This window comes from Hetaerina americana, unplaced genomic scaffold (genome assembly GCF_022747635.1).
Source record: "Hetaerina americana unplaced genomic scaffold, ioHetAmer1.1.p SCAF_8, whole genome shotgun sequence".
Classification (NCBI taxonomy): domain Eukaryota; kingdom Metazoa; phylum Arthropoda; class Insecta; order Odonata; family Calopterygidae; genus Hetaerina; species Hetaerina americana.
In genome coordinates this window covers 38,229,513-38,253,665 of record NW_027287427.1, presented here as the reverse complement: position 1 = coordinate 38,253,665, position 24,153 = coordinate 38,229,513, and the positions used below count along the sequence as shown (strand labels likewise).

The following is a 24,153-nucleotide window of genomic DNA, read 5'->3' as shown; positions in this document are numbered from 1 at the left end:
ATTAGCTCAGTCCATTAACAGGACTATGGTCATTTGGGAAATCAATCAAATGATTGTGGGGTAATGGATGAATGGAGATAACAAGATGTGAAAAAAAGTGAGTGCCTAGTGAGAAAAACCATAAGAATTGGGCTTCTGGCTCTGGCAATACTGGCTGACTGTCCAGTGAGAACTCTCCTCAGCCATTCACACACATGAAATGGATTCCACAAGAATTTTCAGATAATGCTGCTTATGAACCCATTCATTTTTACATGCGTTATCTCCAAACAAATCTAACATCATATAATAAAGACTTATACAGGATTAGGTAATGACTAACACCAAAATGCTGAATGATTATCTCAAAGAAACAAGAATAAAGGGAAAAATCTAACTTTGGGGAGAACCCAAGAAAAATTCACTCAAACTTACCATTTCCATAAAAGAGGGATGAGAGTTACGGCGAACAATCTTCGTCTTCCTCTTGGTGGCTTTGCTTGGATCAGGAAGGAGGTAGACTTTAACATATGACGAAGGCTCTTGGTTGGCACCCACCAGCGGAAGTGACCGAGCATGGTGCACCATTATAGACAATGCCCCTCGGTTGTACGAGATGGACAACTTCAGCTGACCCTTTAATCTTGCAATGCTTCTTGCTGCGCCACCAGCTGAGACTCGAGACTCCCGCACGACACCTCCAAATGAAGCCAATCCTGCATTTCCAGGAGAGTCAGGCTGTCTGTTATGGCCTTTTGGTTCTTTTAAATGAAGGTGTATTTGACCAGGGTAAAAATGTGTTATGTTAGTCACAACAAAAATTACTGGCAACCATCATGCAATGTGCGGCTAATATCAGCAAAAACATGAAAATTTATAAAGAAACCTAAAAAAATGCCAAAGTGAAATTCCATGTGCAAGCACTCATGAAAATAGTTGCAACATGAGTATAACTAAACTAAGGAGGTGTTTCTCATCAAATTAGTCCAAGTGTACACATAAGGAAAGCACAGACATTTGGTAGGAAGCAGGGAAGTTTGAAAACCATGGTATATTTTCACATATTTTAAAATAACACATTTTTCAAAATTCAAACACACAAAACCTTTGTTACATGCATAAAAATTTTTTCAACAATCAACAATCAATGTTGATTGTTGAATGATGATAATTTATAAAATGATAAATCAGAATATAATAACATAAATAATGTAATCATGTAAATACCAGCAGCTGGAACACAGAAAAAAAACAGAAAACAAATAAAGAAGTAAACAGTACAAGGCTGAGGACAATAAATTTAATTGAGATAAAATTATTGGAAGAATGGTGAAACAGAGAGCAGTTCATGTTAAATATGTAGAGGAATTAATTTGGCAGTATATACAGCGTGTTAATGCTTACACCATTTTTTGGAAAGAGAAATGAAACTGCCAAAAATACTTTCATCACTTATACTATTTGAATAAAATGCTAATGTGAAAAAAAGTACTAAATAAACATTTCTGAGTTGGTGCAGTCCATGGAAATCAAGAGATCAAGTTTCAATGGAGCTAAGACGGCATAAAAATTCATTGTCCCACATGATGCTACATTCAGTGACCTTAAAGCCATAAATAAATAATATGGCAAAGCAGAAAAGTTACGGGTCAATAAGTGAGGTGTACAGAAGCAATAGCATCTTTTTTTTAATGCAGTGATATCTGGATGGATAGATAAAAATTCTCAAATTTAGTTGAACCACACTAAGATGACTGCAGCACACTGAATTAACTAGTAGAAGCAAAATTAACTTTAAAAAACTGATTAACTAGACTATATATTGTATACTAGACATCATTTCACAATTACCCCTCTAAATTGGAAAGCATTATAAATAGTGTGAAGAAAGAGCTAAAAAAATTCACAAAACATAAAATGGACAAGATACACTAATACCATTTACATTATAGGAAAGTCACATTGCTGAGAAAGAAGATGGAAATCACACCAGTGCACTTGGTTTTAAGAACTGACACACACAAAGCAAACATTTGTGCTAGTGTTTTTCAATGTTCAATTCCATAGTGGTACAACAGGGACAAATAATTATACACAACAGCACCCATCACTTCAACACAAAAATAAATAAAGATATGGATAAAAACACAAGAGAATGTAATTACCAACTGCACTACAAATTGAGGTTATAAAATAATGGCTAATTTATCCATAAATCTAAGGTAATCACGGTTTGTGCTGGTGACCGACTTCTGCCTCAAGTCACAGGCATGCAACCCACTTCCTAAATCAAAGATCCTTAACTGACATCTGACTGTACAAGGTTTGTATAAAAAGTATCAGTGACAATTTTTTCCTGACATGTGTGTAAAGTGCTGAATTCAGACCATTAGTTAAGTGTGCGCATGATCGCAGATCAATTGGTATTGATAAGACATCAATGCACTCCATTATCACTGACAATTTGGCAATGCAAAATATCTGCTATATCTGCTCTAACTCATCCTGAAGGTCGAGATGGATAACCACGAGCAGAGTTTGGTAACTGCTGGCAAAGAAATTCTGCATTGACATTGCAACAATTCCCCAACCTCTTACAGTCCCAAATTGGCACCAGCAGAGTATTTCCCATTCCAAAAGTGAAATTCACCCTCTAAGGACACCACCTTGGAACCCTAAGTCCCATCAAAGATGCTAGCACTTGTACCCATAAGATACCTCCCGGAATCCACCTAGTAGGGAGCTTTTGAGTTGCAGAAAAGCTACTGGCAATGCGTGTGTCAATGCTCAAGGGATGTACTTTGAAGAATATCGAGGCATTGTAGCAATATCAGAAATAAAACTATTTTTCCAAAACTTTTCCCAATACTTTTTATACACACTATGTATGGTGTCTCACAGACATCAACCTTCATAGTACAGTATACCATATACATAATATTTTGGGATATTAACATAATAAAGACACTGACCCTTTTGTGTACTGTAGGATGTGATACTGTAGGATGATTATAAAAAAATCAAGCAGGAATTCTTAAGTTCCTAATGACCACGATTTTTGGAAATACTCAGGGAGACAACAAAATTAAAGTTTTTTAAAAGTTTTAGAAGGATTGCAGTCACCCACTAAAATCTGTCCCCTTTAAAATTAAATATAAACTTGGCTAGATCTTTTTAGAACCCAGAGTTTAGACTATGAAGAAAAAAATTGATGTAGAACTAAACAAAATGAAGATTAATGAATTCATCCATAAATTTAATAGAATCACAAAAATAAAGCCAATGCCAAATTAGTATTACCTTTCAGCTTTTTTGCTTCAATGTCTGCTTCCTGCTGATCTCGCAAAAGGGGATGGAAGAATGTATACACCAGGTCAGAGTGGGATATTTCATCAGCCAAACTCAACACAGATTTGAGAAAGCGCTCTATTTCTAACCTTCTCTTTTCTGTCACTTGCTTGATGTTGGACCTTCCAACATGGTATCCACTGGAAAGACTGCAATTAGAAAGTACCTAGTAAGTATTAGTAAGTATTAGTTGGTCTCAAGATAAAATGTGAACATATAGATAACATAAACACAGCAATCAACCCTAAAGCTGGTTTGGTAGGTGATGATAGATTTCACCCAGTACTATGCCCAACATCGTGTGAAATTCAAACATCAGGTACCTGAAAAATCACATAGCTTGGGTGGAACTGCAGGTGCCCAGAGAGGCTTGCTTGGGAATTGAACCCAGGCCCTCCAGTCAGTAGTCTAATGTTCTGCCCCTGGACTATCGCTACCCACACACCACACACACACATATAGACACAAATATATACACATGTTTGTATAGGACCCATCAAAAATAACATGCTTGATGACTGGAGCTGATATTTAAACAATTAAAAATAATGAACACACTTTTAGGTCATAATAATTTTTAACAGAGGCTCAATCATAAAACTTCCAAAAATCAAAGCATGACATATGTACGAGGGTCATCCGGAAAGTAGTACCCGTTCGTGCCGCATGAAGTGCTGACGACGCGAGTAGCCGCTGGACGAGGTCAGATAGCTTCAGTGGCTTGTCTGCCTTCTCTGAGCCAAGTTGCGTGACGCTAGCATTGCCTGTGTTGTTTCTGTGATTGTTTACAATGTTTAAAAAAATTGAGAACGCCGCCAGTTGTGAAGTGAGGGCAGTGATTAAATTCCTCAATGCAAGAAACGTTCGCCCATGTGATATTCATCGCCAATTAAAGGAGGTGTATGGAGACAATGTAATGGACGAGTCGTCTGTTCGGCGGTGGTGTCGCAACTTCAACATGGGGAGGGGGAACACACACGACGATGAGCGTTCGGAGAGACCGTCTGTCATTACAGACCAACTGGTGAGCTCAGTTGACGAATTCGTGAGGAACGATCGGCGCGTCACAATTGATGACATCTGTGAGCATTTTCCCAATGTTTCTCGAACAATTGTTCATGAAATTGTTAAACACCATCTGCATTATGCAAAAATTTGTGCAAGATGGGTCCCTCGCGTATCTCAATGAGCTGGCGGCGAAGGACTATGCAGCAGGAATACAGAAACTTGTCACACGTTATGACAAATGCCTTAATTTGCTTGGAGATTATGTTGAGAAGTAGTTTAAAGTATCCTCTTTCAAATAAAATTTTTTATGTTTGTTAATATTTACTTTTGTCTTTTTATTTCACGAACGGGTACTACTTTCCGGATGACCCTCGTATATGGTGATGGGTGGTAAGCCATTACATATTAATATGCCGTTTTTGAGGGCACATAAGATGCACCTTTTTTCCAAAGTAAAAAAAAATCACCTACGTCTTATCTGTTGAGTCATTGAATTCTGTGGGTTTTAGAAATCTTAGAAGAACTCTAAAAAAATTACAAGGGACAACGATTAAATACAAGAAGCAGACGGTGGAAGTCAGCAGAGAAAGGAACTAGTGAAACAAAAGATCGACAGTAAACGGAACATCTCGCAGAACTTAAAAAAAACCATCTTTGCTAGAGAGGACCCATGATGATACCTTCCCTCCTGCGGTCTCTGTGTGTTCATGATGTTTTTATTCAATTAATTCACTCTTATACAATCCACATCACAGAACTTTTCCACATTGTTTATTGAATTGCTATTGAAATTTCCATGGAAACTGATACAATCAAAGTGGCAGGCCTCCCCCCCCCCCACTGCGGTAACCCACCCGTGACAAAAGGGCACACGCGTAATCAATAGGCATAATTATAACCATTCCTCTAACCCCAAACCAGCCGCAACCCGCCCGCTGCGCAAAATACCCTGGCATTAACCTGACCTTTCTTGCCCATAAGTGTCATCCGGGTGGGGCAATGTTTCGGGTGCTGAAGTCAAATCCAGTCAATCCCGGTGAAAATACAAGAAAACCTAAAAGAAATAACGTGCTCATAACGGCGAAATGAGAACATAAACATGAAAGAAGATACAGGCGTAATCAATATACGAAATTATATAAAATTATTCAAGGGAATACGCAATAACAACAAACTAATTGAAAAATAATTCATTTATATTGCGTTCCGATACAACTGCTCAGAAGTCCACACTTCCAATTCCGTTCCCTGTTTCATACACAAGAAGGGAAATTCCCGACGCGACATATATCGGAAGGACATTGGAAGAAGTGAAGTGTTCACAGAAATCCGGAAAAAGCTCGAAAATCGTAATTTTGGAGAGACTACCACATTTGAACCCGATGTCTCCGGAGAAAACATCGGCATGCAACGGCAGAGAGGATAAAATGCAGTAGATCAACCCAGAGAGAAATAAATGCTATGAATGAGTCGCAATAAATATTTATCTAAACCGTGATCAATGCCAAGATTATCCGGAATCATTTTCTAAGGCTTTGATATCTCCACTATTAAAGTAAAGGTAATTGGAGGAGCTAATAAAAATGACATAACTAACTAAAATTCAATGAATATCATTCGAGAAACATACATCAGAGCCCAGATCGTGCTACAGCCATACGGTTCGTAAAAACACATATCAGAGCAGAGGGTCAAGCCGCTGATGTTAAAAATTATGGGAAGATTGCAGCATATATTAGGCTGGAGAAACTTAATTGGCACGTCCATTTGAATCAGAAAGTAAAAGGGCAATGAATGGAGTGAAAGACACGAGAGTAAGGTAATTATACTATTATCCCTAATACCATTTAATATGAACAGATATAAGCGTAAGAGAGGAATGGTAAGAACGAAGTAGCAATGAATGGCATATCTTCGGATTCAACATGAATATTTACATATTAAAACGAACTTCCTAGTGAACTACACAACTAATGAGGATGGGGGACAGGGGTAAAGGCACGATAGGTATACGTTTAATGCTTTTAGGTATTAATGTTTCGCCAAATGTTTTTATGTTCTCGCGAATGTGATGATATGCATTATTCTTGGAGAAAATGTTTAAAGTTATCGGAATCTCCATTTATATTATAAATGTTTATATTTGAAAGTCGAATCCGAAGACTTAACCAATAAAGATAAGCAAGGAGTGGATTAAGAGATATTTGCAAATGAACAAGCTTTAGTTAGACAAGCAAGAGATAAGGGGCATTGCAGAGTACGTTACAGACTCATTGAAAAAAGAATAGTATGAATAAAATTAAAGTGATGTAATTCCGACGGTTTCAAGAAGTTTAAGTTAAGCATCAACGTAGGATGGTGTACGTCAAAGGATGTGAAATGGTTTTTTTTGTCAAATTTGGCATAATGATACGCACACACACATCATCAATATTGCCAACATCATACCAACCCGTGAAAAAACATGTTTAACTTATTTCTAAAAATAATACAGAGCTTATACTGAGTGTAGCTACGACTCCTTCGCCAGAGAATAGGACGAAGAATCACAAGATAACGAAAGCGATGAGATTCAGAAGATTTATACAAGGTAAAGTTAAGCATCAACGTAGGAAAGCATACGTTGAAGGAGGTGGAATTCACGTATTTTTGTCGACATTTGGCATGATTGTGTATAGATAATGAGGATTGACTAAACAAGAAAAAAAACCAAAGAACAGGGAATTAGTGACAAGGACTTTTAAGTTAAGATTTAGACAAAGATTCAGAAAACTTTGGAAACGAACGAAGTTTGGTTTGGACACTTGAATTTGAGAAAATTGGATGAGGGCACATTTAGAGGCTTTCCAGATCCGAATATGGAGTGCCGAAGACCAAGGGGCGGGTGTTAATAATGCTATGAGAGAGAGGAAAGCGTTGCGGGGTACTCATGGAGGACAACAAAAATGTTTAAAGGAAATTAATACGTAGAGAGGCGTTGAATATCATAATAGCCAACAGACAATACGTAGTTTGATCGACGGGGGATAATAAAACAAAAGAAAGATCATTTCGAACGGCTGTAGAGAAGGAAAAAGTGTTATGAGATTACGAATACTGCAAATAAAATGGTGCTAATGTAGTGCAAAAGTGATGCGGAAATAAACGGTACGTCATAGCATTCAGGGAAAGTTCAAAATCTATGGTGAATCCGTAGGCTGCGCGCAGTAAAATATTAGAAATCGGATGAATGTCAAAGTTACCCCGGACCGAAAAGTACCGGGTAAGTTCCCAGGTCCTTCCTGAATCGAACATAAAATGATTAAGGCTGAAATTTCTTCATAAAATAAGGCCTCTTGAGTTTGCCAACTCAATGAACTGTTGGGATTATTAAAAGATCAACATAATGACAGATCAGTCATTTAAATTGACGAAATTGGACAAAGAGGCTGCCGAAACAACAAACTTCAACACTCACTTTTAGCTCTTAAATTTCCAACCATTGAAAAAAAACAACTTCATTCATGAAGGAATCAAATGATAAAACTTTTCTCAAACAAAGATCAAAACCATAACATGATCATGACAATGTCACAGCCTACATAGACAATTCCGAAAAGGCTCAAATTTATGATTGCCAACTATTAGTGACAAAAAAATAATACTTGAATAGATTTATTTTTTAATTCTTCGGCATACGCGAAATGTTGTTTTTTATTGCTCGGATACGGTCCACAACGTTTTGAATTTTATGGGAAATTTATCACGAGACGAATACTGAATCACTTTTCCGTTTATGGGTCTTCAACCCGAAATATCGTGGATATCGAGAATAGATAATGGACAAAGTCGAAAATCAATCGTGACGCAAAATGAAGTAAAATGGCGATAGATTCAAAATACGCAAGAAGGGGTGATAAGAGGGGGAGGAACAAATACATAGCATCAAAGCGCTTCGCAATCCATGAGATAAGAACTCTTGGCATATCACATTGGGGGACAATTCAGTTCCATCAGCACATGATAAACATACTGAGGCGGACTGTCGAGATATAGAGATGACTTGAAGAACTCTTCTGTGTGTTTATTAATTTTGGAAAAACAACACGGCAGAGCTGGTTCTAATAACCTCTACAACATGGGTAAGTATATATGAACATTTCTGAATGAACATACCTTATGTTTTCGACTATGCTAATAATAGGCCATTGGTGGAAGGAGTTATTTAAACAATTAATTATTAATCAAAATTTATACAAGAAGCGAATAAAGGAATTAGAAAGAATGTTTTAAAGAATTCCGAAAGACAAATAATCCCCAAGTCAGGCGCAGGACACTTTCAATGACCACGTCAAGACAATTCAGTGCGCTCGGGAGATTCAAACCCCGGAAAATCACTAAGATCAGCTAATTGACCTCATGAATAGCAGATTAGGATAAGACTATCGAGTACCGATATTCTCAGGGAGAAAAATTTGGAATTGCCGACAATCTGCCTAAATAAGAACAATGGGCCACGTGTAATTGTCGATTCTCAGCCACACATAGTACTGACGTCAAAGTCTCGCCCTTATCAAACTTTTGTGATATCTTTTTCGGCGCGTAATATAAATATTCGCGAAATTTAAATAAGGCAGGGAAAATGGATGCAGAGCATTTATATTGGCGATGGAATTCTTCATATGGTGACAGCGGAGATGATGTTAGGCAAATGAGGTAGCGGAAGGAAAAAGATTAGATCTTGGATGGAATTAAGCGAGATAAAATATCTGCGGAATAGTTTAGTGTAATGTGAGGTTTCAGGTTTTTCCATGTTAGGCGAGACTAAGAATTGAAGGAGTTTACGGTCTGCGTTCATCCAAAAAACTACCTTAAACCGGTAGCCTACCAAATAATAATAACTAAATCCAGGAGGGAAAAAATTGAGTAGTTTCAGGGGTGAGGTGGTAGAATTCGAACATAATAAAGAAAATATAGTAGCAATTTTCCACTAGATAAGTTTAATAGAACAACCTGGTTTCGATAAACATATATATTTAAATAAACACATATATTTAAATAAACATATATAAAATATACATATATAAAATATACATATATAAAATATACATACATATATATATATATATATATATATATATATATATATATATATATATATTCATACATACACACACACACATTCATAATATCTTCCACCTCGAACGTCTTCCCTTCGTCCACTGCAGGCCTGTTGACATCAAACGAGATCTTTGCTTGTCCACTTCATTTAATCATTTTGCGCAATAACGGACGCATGTTGATTTACCAGAGGGTACCTCCAATCACCATAAATCTTGAGTCTCGCCAAAAGTGGTTGCTTCTTTATTTCGAAGAAGAAGGTGGGTCGTCTATGCTTTGAAGTATGCCTTCCTATAATCTTTTCAACAACTGCGGGTCTAGGCACGCTAAACTACCTTGCAAAAGTTCGCGTTCATTGTATAGAAAGCATGGAGACAAGAGTAGGCGGCATAACTCATCCAAATGCCATCATGTCACTGCCGACACGGCAGGCTATTACCTAAAATAAGCGTGACAATCACTTGACCGATCTCGCGACAAAAAATAGTAACAGTATTCCGCTTCATCTGAATTTAGCTAGCAATAGCCTTCCTGTAAGTTCACAAATACCAAAAAGGGGAAGAAAAATTCACCTTATATCAAGTTACCTCCACAAACACCATGCATGCCGCTCGAGGTGCCAGTCGAGCCGGATTGAGACGTTCTGAATCACTAAATTGCGTTACAGCTGGTGGAATATGCGACGTACAAGTGGCTGACCTTACCCCCGTCCGACCATTACCCACTTTAGGGAGTACGATTTCCTTAACAGTCGATTCCTTTTGCAAAGTTTTGTTGCACTTACTAAGTAAATATCTGTAATTACCATCAATGAGATCAAAATTTTAGGTTTAATACAACCGATGGCAATCTCTTTGAAAATATACTCCAAAAAACACAAATTAGCAAATTAAAGGCTCGAGTATTTTTGCATTTTTTATTGAAACTATGTTCAAAAGTGCGTATTCCCTGAAAAATATATCATTATAAACGTAAGGCTACATGAAATATAAAACAGGAGAGCAACATTATCATAAACTTTAGTACATGGTTGGGGTATTGCGATTCTTTATAAGCGCCAAAAAATAAAATTTCGTACGCCAACACAATGTCTTCAAACACATTTTGGGATAATGTGTAACACCAATTAAGTGGCTTCTACACCATTAATACGCTTCTCGTTCATGGAAACCCGAGTAGAGTGCTTCCGCACACGTAGTCGACTGTAAAAATCAAGGAAAAAACCCTATGATTTCATCGATTTGTTACCACTTAGCGTGATTTCACACTAGGATATAAAAGTGATCATTCGCATTGATAACTCGACAATGATAAACCATACATGGTAAATTAAAAAATGCGTTTCCAGTAGGAGTTTTGGATTTTTTACGGAGTTGTGACTTGGAGCTCCGACCTTAGCTAAAAAAAAACAATACCTTACACAAAAATCATCACAAAGAAAAGTTTAGGACGAGGACATGATTAGGACACGTTTGGCAATCGCTCAAAAGCGAAACAAATCACGTAGACAAAAAAGTATTAATATTGTTTAACGGGCGTGCAAGCAATGGTTAAAGCTTAAGACTGAAGTGCACGTTCCATTACAGGGTACGAAATCTATGTGATAATAGTAGTCTGCATGGGGATCCTCAGCCTTGCGTTGCGAGTAATCCTGATCTTGCACAGAAGGCAGCGACTCAAAAGAGCCGTCCAGCAACTCAGAGTCGCCCAAGCTACCAGGGTTGTCGGCGTAATCACCGTCGCATCAGCACCGAAGATGGATGAATCTTTTCATATGATTCAGAATTACAACTATCAGCATCCTGGAATGTCACCTCATCAAATGCCTGGTCCTAATCGTGGACTCCCCACAGATTCGAATGGTCACCCACCACCAACGGCAGACTACAACGAGCCGAGTGCGGCTCCCTATGGATTCAATCCAGCGCCACCTAATTACATCGAGGTTACTTATGGAGCGTCGGCTCCTTATCCGCCGCCGCCGCCGCACGTCCATTACCCGCAAAAGTGACTAACACCCAAGAGGGTCGTGCAAAAGAACGCTTTTAATTTTTCAAATTTTTATCCAAGGAATACGCCTCGGCCGTGCATTGGGAACTACTCCAGGTCAAATTGACCACGTGGCCAGAGGTCAAAACGCGTAGTATGACTGAATATCCTTCCCGATTGGAGTGTCACGGGTAAATATTGTTCTGTGCCAACAGTTAAAAATCACCATGCTCGTTGTTCCTTTTGGTGTCTACATGAAAATAAAGTAAATGCACAAAATGCGATGCCATTCTTTTATTCCATAATTTCAATTCTAATCGCACAAAGACAACCACAACCTTTGACTCTGGTTTAAATATGAGACCCCTGATTAACTACTGGCATCTGTTCAGAAAACTTGAGTACCCAACTGTTTATGCATACTGGTTTATATATAAAATCGTACACCATAGGACAAAGGGATTTCTGATGTCTCTAAAATCAGAACGCTTGCTATCCATAACAGATTTCGCTTAAGATATGCCCAGAAAATAGGTGGGGTCCAGAATCCTCATCCACAGAAATGGCCTCACTGGTCCAATGTATCTTAGGAGTCATAAAATTAAAAAAATTCGGAACTTAAAAGAGCAAGTTGAAACGCTCAGCTCGCCAACGGCAACTATGGAGGTACCACGCGAAGAGCAAAAGTTTGCACTGAAATACTGTTTCCGCCGGAACACAACGTCATCCGAAGAGAATGTAATGCAAGAGGAGGCTTGTCGCCCCCTATTGTAAAGATGGTTCAAAATATTTAAACACGGGAGGCAATTTTGAAGGAAGGTAGGCCCGGAGCTTCAGTAACGACTCTTAAGAAAGCAAACATAAAAATCGCTTTTGCCATTGTGAGAGATGATCGTCAAATAAACTTATGAGCACTATAAAAAATTCACTGGTGCCACCAAATAAAACAAACAAAAACTGCAAAATAGACGTGTTTGTACATGTTCCTAAACCGCTAACACTCGAACTACGGGCCTTCGCGTGCAGATTTGTTCGCAGTTTAAGTTAAAAGAAAATGAGTTCTTTCAAAGGTTATCTTGGCTTCATCATTTTGACTATGGGAGAAAACAGAAAGCTGTGCGTGGAAAGCTCAAGAACACCAAAGAGTGGTTTCTTATGCCAGGAAATTCAGAGTCACATCAATTTACGATATTCAGGGAATGGTCTACCAGTATGTCGTGTCAGAACACAAAACTGTAAACAGAGTATACTATATGGGTATGCTGATAATTATCCAAGGCAATATCAATCGCGAAGGACCAAATTTCAAAGTTATATGTTAGACGTTGCACTTCAATAACATACGGTCGAACATCGCAAATGTTTTTGCCAAATATCTCGTGAAAATCAACATGAACTTTGTGCCTCATTCTCCCTATATTCCAGGCCTAGCCCCATTTGATTTTTTCAAGATAACCTAGTTCAAGAAATAAGTTCGTTCGAAGATGCTTTTAATCATCACAAGCAGTGACGAAGGCGGACGAGGGAATTTTTGAAGGACCTTTTGAAAAAAGGCTCCCAGCATGCCTTTTGTAAACTGGAAAAAAGGTGGAACAAGTGCCTTGGCACTTGGGTAAAAAGTAAAATTGGGAGTACGAGTAAACACATACTTTAAAAAAAGATGAATATTTTTACTTAAAATCCCTTGCATTGATCTGCGAAGACTACAAACCAGTGCCTGATTATTTCAGTCTAGTAATCAAACCCTCTCAACGGTAAGCCTGGATACTTTCAGACGTTTTCGTAAATCCAACGCCTTCCTCCATAATCAACATACTTTGTCTCATTTACTCGCTTTGAAGTCAACAGCTAACCCAAACGCGTAAACTCGAAAAATCATACAGGCCAATTGAGGAAGAGGTCAACGCTAGCAGGAGGTAAAATGAGCACAAAAGGTGATGAAATGAGAAAAGAGCAACATGAATTTGGTAAATTTCACTTGGAAAAAAGTATCCCTAATATGCATCAAGTTACTTCATCGGTATTTGTTTAATCTACTACCCTCCTAACGGAAGACGTGTTGACGGGTACTAACCGTCGGAATCTGAGTCAGTACTAACTTTAATTCCAGCCTTATCCGCCCGCTGTAGAACCGGGCAATACGGTGCCGTGTTTCCTGTTAAACAACCCGCAAGGGTGGCTGCAGCTGTGAGGGGAGCCCGCCATTGGGTATAGAAGTCAACGAATATGGGAAGAGAACGGAAGAAAAGCGTTGGAAAAATGACAAGATGTAAGGGATCGTGAAGAATTGAATCCAATAAGTTCGCTTCGGATCGAAAAGTGGCGGAAAACGCCAACCAGTTAACGAAAATTCGAACCTTCCAATGAGCCCATTTAAATTTTTTTCCCCATGGGAGTGATAACATGCCTCAGATTACTTTATTTGTCTTTTCCTACCGGGGCGTACGATATCCCTACCATATCCAGCGTTATGCAACATGGATGACGGACATGGTAAAGCAGCACTTTTTATTTCGATACGAAAAATATAGTCTCCATTTAAAATTAAAGCCAACTCTGCTTGCGGAGGAGATACATATACATAAAAGCCAATACTTAGAATGGTGGGGTTTCAAAAAATCGCTTCCCTTATGTTTATAAATTCTTCTGAACTTTTAGTCTTATTATCTTGAGGTGTATGTACGATAATGAGTCAATTAAGTAAGTCAATAAGTAAGAAAATTAATTTCCCTTTGGATCGCAAATTATAAATTTTATATTTCCCGAATTATTTGATCGGTAGCAAGGAATCAATGTAGGTGCGTACACGTTCATCGTTATAATTTTCTCCATTACTTCCTGAAAATATCTACCATTAGAATCACTTGACAGTAATATTACCGTGATTTAAATAATTTCGATTTCACAACCTTATTCCACTTGCTGACGCCACGATGGGTGGAATGCAGTCCATTGGGTAGAGCAGTCAACTTCCGACCTGAGGGCCCCGGTCATACATTTAGAAGACTCCTTTGCATACCAATGGCTAAGCCAAGGCTGCAAGCGATTTTCTGGGTACCAGAACATCCTGGGAAATTCAATGCTGCACAGGGAAAGAACCTGCCCTTCGCCAAATACCCTGAATGTATGAATTTAACACAGCCTAGTGCTTAATTCCATGCAAGATCGGGTTTAAGACTGATTTGAAGTCAATATAGAGGTACTTGTTTATACAACTCTAATTATAGAGCTGCATGCGAGAAAAATGACATCTTAAACAGGACAGCAAGAAGGATTCTAGAGTATCGAAGTGCATCATCACATATTTCCGGGTTGATGTGCGATTTCACGGGTTTCTTCTGGATTTCTGTACACCCTGAAAGTTTCTTATGGGCACCATGATGGTAGAACGTGAAGTAAGCTAAGCATCCATCTCACTCTGACTAAGATCACCCGCAAAACTATGTGGAAGGGGTCTTAAGGCAGCAACTTGACTTAATTAAATGATTCATTCATCCACCCACCCACAGCGTGACAATGAGCTGACAGGAGTAAAAACTGTGCACAAAATAAGGTGACATCATTCATATACAATTCCGAAGTATGGGTGCTACGGAGCCAAATAGCGACCCTCTTATAGACCACACCGAAACGCTGGAGCGTCGATGTCGTAGTATTTAATAAGAGAATTCAGGACTTGGCAACTACCTGCGAGATGGTAATGAATCTCAACATCTCTGCATTTCAACGCTCTTCAATCAACTTCGGAACATTTTTCCAACACATTACAGCGGCCAACCACGAAACCCAGTTTTTATAAATCATAAAACATACCGAGTAAAACTATTATAAGAGCACACTAGAATTGACCACACTGCTTAATTTTCGCTAAGGTCGCTCCATATTGAGGTCCACGCACCGACTGATACGGACGTTTATTACCCCATTTTTTATATAAATAGCCATGCCATACGTTCCTAATATTTACGTATCTTTACACCATTGTCACATTAAGTACACCGTCTATAGAGGTTTTTGTTCACATCTTCCGAAAAGGATACGAAATATCTGAAACTTCACATCCAGGGATTACAAGTACTTTATGATTTGACTAAGCATCATTGGTACACACAAAGATACTTGAGACTACAGCGGTCATTGATAATAAATTCACATTTCGAAAATACTTTGTAATTTTTGGCATTAATAACATTATACCACTCACAAAAATATCCATTAGAATAGGAACAAGTTGTAATTCAAAACTCATGTGAAGTCTGCAGTAGAGTTGCTCGAGTTGCAAAAAATTATTCATAACAAAAAACTCTCAAAAAATCTCGATTGAGTGTTCCTCCACGAATAAGTTTACAAAGTATGATATACTTTTCCTAAGCACATAGCACTTTATTACACATAGTATAATTTAGGAATGGAAAAAATCATCAGGACGGTAATGACAGTCGAAGCAACTAGGACGGCCAAGATAAAGATAAAGGAGGAGAAAGGGAAAACCAAGCTAGTAGATTAAAACGGTCACCTTTAGTTAAGACGATTTACCATTACAATAAAAACAAGGTAAAACTAACTGAATTCCCCTGCTATCTGCTCAACGTTAACTCCAAAATTGGTAAATACGCTGGAGAAAATTCCACTTAATGCGAAGAAAAATCACTGACTGCTGACAAATCTAAACCTTTCATCCTAGCCATCCAAATAGCATCTCTTAAAGAATCCTCCCTATAGAGGAATTTAGTCCATCACTGGACTGAATGTAAAATCGCTTATACCTTTCTGGACCTGAAATACCAACATCCTTAAATAAGATGATTTAGTGTAAAATAAATCGCGACGCAAAATTAGTTAGAAAGAGTGATAGATGCACCGTGCGCAGTTATGGGGGGATGGGAAAGGGGGGAAACACCGTCAACGCCTTTCGAAACAGATCAGATAAGAACACTACGAGTATCACTTTGAGACACGACTCTGTTCCATCGGCAAGTGATAAATATACTGACGTGGTCTACCGTCAAGTTATCGATGTCACTTGGACTACTTTTCAGTGCCATTATCTAGAATGAAGCCCCAATAGAGTCGGCCGTGTAACACCGGAGGACCTCTCCAATATGAGTAAGTATACACGAGGCACTGTCACAATATGCATTAATTATTTACATTTAAACGGTTTTATACGGTCAGGTGATTATAAAATTAGTTGAAAAGTGTGATCAAATTTAATCATGTGAATTACACCCGAGACACCTTTCTAAAACTAGAATTTCATGCACTAGTCCCATCATTTTGCACCCGCATAACCTTATGGCAATACAAAAATTACTACAGCACGCATAACCTGCCGAAAGTTTTCACGGTGTGATTTGGAAAGTTTTATTTTACTATTATAACTGCTCTAGGAAGATTCGTAAATCGACTTGCAGTTTCAGATATCAGTTTCAAATTCAAAGATAAATATTTTCAATAAAAACATGGTACTAAACTGTTAACCAAATTCATAGTTTGCAATTTGCACATCACTCACTGAAAACTTTACAAGAATAATAAGATATGGATTAGAAACTATGCAATCTTAGATAATAATGTTATTCAGGGCAAACAAGCGCGAACTGTATACCAATGACACAGTTTTTTCGGTTAAACTGTTACGTTTTTACTCCAGAAACAATTCTCTGGTAGCTTATACCGGTCGAACCATACCATACCATAGTTTCTTTGTTGACAAATATTTCTTCGACTTCAGAAATCTTAAATTACGCCTCATACAAGGTCTGTCCCAAAAGTAGTTGGAATGAATCGATAAAAAAATTCATCGCCAGAATGCATGCATTCACTCAGAAGTCTTCGAAGAAGAACCCTTGCGCTCCCACACACCGCTGCCAGCGGGGATAAAGGGTTGCATTGCAAAGAAAAGCAGAGGTGGTTGCATTAGGAAGAAATACTTACATCACAAAATGCGAAGACTTCATCAACGACAATAATATAGAAGTTCTTCGTTCAGACCCAAACCCCAAGGTTCAACAAGAAATTAAGAAAGTGATTAAATTTAGTGATACGTTATTTAAAAGTTGTGAAATGTTCAAACTAGTGCAAATGAATCCCTCAGCACCACGGTTTTTCGGGCTATCAAAAGTTCACAAAAATGGGATTCTAATCAGACCAGTAGTATCAAATACAGGTTGGGAGCTGACATACAAAACCTTTATGTCAGCTCCCAACCACATGCTAGCGAAAAGACTTTATGAACTCTTCAGAAGGGTTTCTAAATTTCCCACGGAATACAGTGTACTGAATTCCTTGGACCTTGTCAACTAACTAAATACAAAGGTCATCCCAAAAAAGTGCATGTTTGTTCCCTTCAATGTACGCAACCTTCGCACCAACGTGCCACCCATGGAAGCTGTGAACCTCGCCGAGGACATCCTCCTCCAGAAATCCATTCCAGTGCCAGTTATTAGTGAACTCTACTTATCACTAAAGACGTGTGTTTCCCAAAATTATTTTACTTTTCATGTTACATATTTCCAACAACCCAAAGCTCTTGTCCCCACTCCTGGCCGATATTTATTTGGACAATTATAAAAAAGTTTTGTTCTCCTCATTTCACTCTCTCATTAATAATGGGCTTTGCTGGTTTAGATATGTAGACGATGTCTTCTGTGTGTGGACAGGTTCCGACAGGCAACTAGATCAGTTTCTAGCACATTTAAATTCTGTCAAATCCAGTGTACAATTCACATGTGAAAAAGAGGAAACAGGTTCCCTGGATTTCCTCGACCTATCCATATGTAAAGACAAAGACGAGTTCAGTACTCCATTTTTCAGAAGGAAATGTATACGGACCAATTAATTAATTCCTTCGTCCAAAATCTTTCGGAATTTCATGCAATGATCAACCGATTAGCCTCTATCCCAATGTCAAAATCCAATATAAATAAGGAACCTAATGTAATTAAAACATTAGCAGTCAACAATGGCTATTCATAAGATCAAATTAATAAACTTCACCGGAATAAAGTTACGAAAATAGCCTTACGCCACATTTACAACCGCGAATATTTAAAAGATCCCACTGCCAAATGGCAACGAATTCTCTATCTAGGGAATATTTCTCAAAAAGCAATAACAATTTTATCTAAAGAAAAAATTAAATGTGCCTTTTACAGTGGTTATGACTTAAGAATCTGATCTCTCACGCTAAAGACAAAGTTCCCAAATACGAGAGTAGTGGAGTGTATGAATTTGTTTATTTTTACTTTACGTATTTGTACCCTGTAAACCACCGCTGGGATGTGTGACGGGGTGAATACACACCAGAATAATTTTACCCGAACATGACCCTACCGCGGTCGAGCAATGTTATTATAATCCCCAATCGTTCGTGGAAAAAATGACATCTTACATACGAGGGTCATCCGGAAAGTAGTACCCGTTCGTGCCGCATGAAGTGCTGACGACGCGAGTAGCCGCTGGACGAGGTCAGATAGCTTCAGTGGCTTGTCTGCCTTCTCTGAGCCAAGTTGCGTGACGCTAGCATTGCCTGTGTTGTTTCTGTGATTGTTTACAATGTTTAAAAAAATTGAGAACGCCGCCAGTTGTGAAGTGAGGGCAGTGATTAAATTCCTCAATGCAAGAAACGTTCGCCCATGTGATATTCATCGCCAATTAAAGGAGGTGTATGGAGACAATGTAATGGACGAGTCGTCTGTTCGGCGGTGGTGTCGCAACTTCAACATGGGGAGGGGGAACACACACGACGATGAGCGTTCGGAGAGACCGTCTGTCATTACAGACCAACTGGTGAGCTCAGTTGACGAATTCGTGAGGAACGATCGGCGCGTCACAATTGATGACATCTGTGAGCATTTTCCCAATGTTTCTCGAACAATTGTTCATGAAATTGTTAAACACCATCTGCATTATGCAAAAATTTGTGCAAGATGGGTCCCTCGCGTATCTCAATGAGCTGGCGGCGAAGGACTATGCAGCAGGAATACAGAAACATGTCACACGTTATGACAAATGCCTTAATTTGCTTGGAGATTATGTTGAGAAGTAGTTTAAAGTATCCTCTTTCAAATAAAATTTTTTATGTTTGTTAATATTTACTTTTGTGTCTTTATTTCACGAACGGGTACTACTTTCCGGATGACCCTCGTATATCTGTTCTAAACTTGATCTCTCTAATTTTATTAGCATGATCTCTACTACCTTAGTACGATGGGGGTAATACACTTTCAACATCATTCCTAAAGAGATACCTTCCAATGTACGCAGGAGCTTTAATCTGTAATTTAGCCTCCACTCCGTGAGTGCTTCCCAGCTTAGCTGCTCTAATATTTTGGATACGCTACTAAGTTTATCTTAGCAACGTTTTACAAATCTAGCTCCTCTACGCTGCACGCGATCCAATTCGGCAATTAATCCATCTTCGTGAGTATCCCATATACTTGCAGCATATTTTAAAAGAGGCCTAAGCAACGAAAGTTGGTTCGGCATCATTTAGAAAATGTTGGCCCTCCCTGTCGCGATGCACACCTGCGTCGGTGAGTGCGCGGCTCTTAAGTATTGCTGCGTTGGAGGGCATCGTGGCTGAGCTTCGGTCTAAGGTTGACGGGAAGGTTGCTCTTCCGCGGAAGGGCGTGACTCGGGGTGGAGTTGCGAAAACTCACCGAGCCAATGGGGCCGCACGGATTCGTCCGGATGCGCCAGAATGATCGAGAGGCCGCCCAGAGTCCGATCTTTAGATGGGGGAGAGGTGTCGTTCCGGAAGCAAGAGGATTGGAAGGTTGTCTCGCGCAGCAGCAGGGGAAAGTTAACGCTGCGGCGAGGGATGGGAGATGCGCAGGGACGTAAGATGTTCCTCAACCCCGTCTCCAACAGGTATCATGGGCTATCGGAGGATAGCCCAACGGTATCTGCAGCCCCTACCTCCGCCCCTGGGAGAGCACCACCCAGAAGGAACCGTCAAAGTGGGAATGGGGGGGTTCTAGTGATAGGCAGCAGTAACGTCAGACGTGTGATAGTCCCATCGCGGGAGAGGGCAGACCATGAGGATGTAAGTCAGCGCCTCACAGCATGGTGTATTCCTCGTGGCGGCGTTCCACAGGTGAAGAAGGCGGTTGGAGCGGCGGCTGCGGACACGAAGTGTTTCAGGCTGCGGGTCGTGGCTCATGTTGGCGTCAACGATGCCTCGGGCATTGAATCTGAAGAGATTCTCAATTCCTTCTGGCGATCGAACTCGGAAGTGAAGCGGGTGGGTGGTGTCGAGGAGGTTGATGTGGCGCTCTCGATCTGCAGCCTAGTCCCGAGGATTGATCGAGGACCTCTGGTTTGGAGCCGAGTGGAAGGCATCTATTAGAGGTTACGTGCTTTCTGCAGGGCTATCAGGGCGTCCTTCGTTGACCTTCATCCGGCGATTCAATCGTGTAGGAATCCCCTGAACCGTTCTGGTATTCACTACACGTCTGTGGCCGCCAAGTGTGTAGCGGGTAGGATATTCGAGCACAACAGGGCTTTTTAGATTAAAGTGTAGGTCAGCGTGTAGGTCAATTAGTGGGTGGGTCTCTATAGTCTTCTTTGCCAAATTATGTAGCTTTAAATGAAGTTAGGTTCAGTACTAGCAATAGTTCATTTAATACCAATCAGATAGAATCAGACGGAAAATTTTATAAGGCATTCAATATTAATAAGAAGACGATCAGCGTTAAAAATTCAAAAAACCTTAATGTCACGGGAACTTCATTTGTATTGGTCAGATACTCATTTGCCGAATTTTAAAAAACAAAGTCGCACAATACCATCACCTCATTCAAAGCAGAGAGCAGATATAATTATTGGGACAGAAAGCTGGTTATCCACTGATATACAGTGAAATTTTCCCAAAATCCTTTTCCATTTACAGAAATGACGGAACATATAGAATCGGGGGCGGTGTCCTTATTGTAGTTAAAAGTTCATGCATCAGCAGGGCTGAGGTAATTACGAGTAATGGTTTGGAAAGCGTTTGGTGCTCAATTTAAAGTCCTCAATCCAAAAGAATTTATGTATGGGCATTTTACAGACCGCCAGTCGATGGAGACAATTCAATACTTGAATTAGATCAGCAAATCAAAGGTTTTTTATCCCAACACAATGATCGCGACGTAATAATCGGAGGACATTTCAATTTCCTATATATTGATTGGAGCACATATAGTTTTAAAACGGGCGGTAAAGACAAAGATATCTACGAATCGCTTTTGAATTCTTCTACGTTGAACTCATTGAATCAACTTGTCACTTCACCAACTAGGGGCGATAATATTTTTGATTTGTTAGCAACGAATATTCCCGAAAAAGTCGTAACTATAGAAACTATAAAATGATTTAGTGATCACAGAACAGTAAATCCAAGTTTTCGCTTCATGGGGTCCGAAATAAGAAGCCCAAAAGAAAATTTACTTCTTTACAGATACAATGGCATTAAGGGCGTGCTATAGAATCAATTGGCTGGTTTTAAGAGAGATAATAATCACCAAAATATTGAGGATACGTAGAATCACTTCCTTGAGACCACGTGCTCAGCAGTCGACAAGTGCATTCTCAGTAAATTTATACAAGATAACACGGAACCTAGATGGTACAACGCGGATGTTAGAAAGGCATTACGACGTCAAAGGCTATGTCGTGCCAAGATGAAAAACATTAGGGATGATATCTCTAGCGACAAAAAGAATGACATCACTTATCATTACAAGACATCTAGGGCGAATGCCAAGAATGACTTTCGGAAAGCGTTAAGGGAATACAAAAAGAAAAGGTTAGCGAAAAATTTGAAAGAGCATCCAAAATTATTTTGGTCATTTGTAGGAGGAGTTCAGAGAAATAAGTCAACTGTTATTTCACTCAAAAATGATAAAGGCGAAAGAATAAACCGCAGTTTGGAAAACGCTAAATTATTAAATTCCTTCTTTCGAAGCGTCTTCACTAATATCTCACAAAATACCTCCGACAGCTTACCAAATCACGCCGGTCAACCGATGCCCAAAATGAAATCTCATTTTATGGAACAGAACGTTTGCTGAAAAATATTAAGCCTAATATATCCTTCGGGCCCGATAAAATACCCGCTTGTATATTTTAGGATCTAGCTTAGGAAATTGCGGCGTATCTTGAAATAGCAATCGCGGGCAGATCACAAGGTTCCCAGAGATTGGGAAACGGCTGATGTGACACCAGTATTTATAAACAAAGACAAGGAGGAACCGTGCAATTACTAACCTATTTCCCTCACATCGACTTATTTCAAGGGAAAACGCCTAACGTAACACCAATATTTAAAAACGGAGACAAGGAGGAACCGAGTAATTACAGACCTATTTCCCTCACTTCCATTTCATGCACGGTTATGAAACATATGGTTGCTAGTTCGATCGTGAAACAACTCGATAGACAGAAGTTATTGATGAAACATCGGCGCAGTTTCCGAAAGGGTAGAACCTGCGAGACACAACTTACGCTTTTTGTTCACGATATTCTTATTTAAGGAGAGAGCAATGTTCCCGTGAACGCGGTTCATCTAGATTTTAAAAAGCTTTCGATTAAGTACCTCATATTAAAACACTTACAAACTGGAAGCACATGGCGTAGATCAAAATATCCTTGGTCGGATTAAAGACTTTTTGAAAGGTCGGGTTCAAAGAGTAGTGATAGCTGGAGTTAGCTTAAATGCAGTAGAAGTTACTTCAGGTGTTCCCCATAGAAGGGTCATTGAACCTCTTTTATTCCTACTTTACGTTAACGACATTGACCCCATAGTCACTAGCTCATTAGCAATAGTCTACCAGCTTAAGGTAGGTTTTGATGGACTCTGGGACTGCACACTACGGCGCTCCCAAGCCCTAACTAACGAGACACAAAATTATTTTAGAACCCAAGCTACATATTACAATAACATAAGGATATATTATTATTAGGTAACCTACCGGTTAAGGTAGGTTCTTGGATGGACATAATTACTAATTTAATAATTTGTGACCCCTAGCAAAACACAACATCCTACTTTACATCAGGACCCTCTTCAGCTCTGAGAACTTTCTTCTTCCCTTCATCCCGTCCAACATCCCTATCCTGTTCCTTCCCTTTCCTCTTCTGCCCAACATTCTCCCCTCTATCACAGTCTTCAACATCCCACTGCCGGCCAATACCCCCTTCATCCACTTTTCCTGCCTCCAAAGGATTTCTCCCAACAATCCCATCTCTTCGCCCACCATACCAAGTACTTCCTCATTTGTTTTCTTCTCTGTCCATTTAACCTTCTCCATTCTTCTCCACACCCACATTTCAAAAGCCTCCAGTCTACGTCTATCCTCCCGCTTCAATGACCACGTTTCCGCGCCGTACATAGCTACGCTCCATATCAAAGTTTTTACGAGTCTTTTCTTAATATCCTTACTCAACGTCCCTCTCATCAACTCCCTCCTCCTTGTAAAAGCCTCCTTGCCTAGCGCAATTCTTCTCCTTACGTCCCAACTACTTTGACCGTGTTGGTCGTAAACACTTCCCAGATACGTAAACTGTTCTACCTGCTCTAGTTTTTGCCCTCCTATTTTAATGTTTAGCTTAGCCTTTTTCTTTCTAGAAAATCGCATTACCTTTGTTTTATTAATACTGATTTTCATCCCATACCTGCCGCACTGAATTTACAATTCACTAAGCAATGCTTGCAACCCCTTGGCTGACTGACAAACTAAAGCT

General features: G+C 39.4%; 1 protein-coding gene across 1 annotated transcript in view; it reads right to left on the bottom strand.

Annotated features, from left to right (window-relative positions):
- Window positions 1–24,153, bottom strand: part of Pi3K68D (phosphatidylinositol-4-phosphate 3-kinase catalytic subunit Pi3K68D) — a 96,757-nt gene that overhangs the window by 6,411 nt on the left and 66,193 nt on the right. The window contains exons 25-26 of the mRNA XM_071596706.1: window positions 3,280–3,476; window positions 415–740 (exon numbers count right to left, since the gene is read on the bottom strand). Of these exons, the coding sequence (XP_071452807.1) occupies window positions 415–740; window positions 3,280–3,476 (523 nt within the window). The remainder of the gene's footprint in view (window positions 1–414; window positions 741–3,279; window positions 3,477–24,153) is intronic.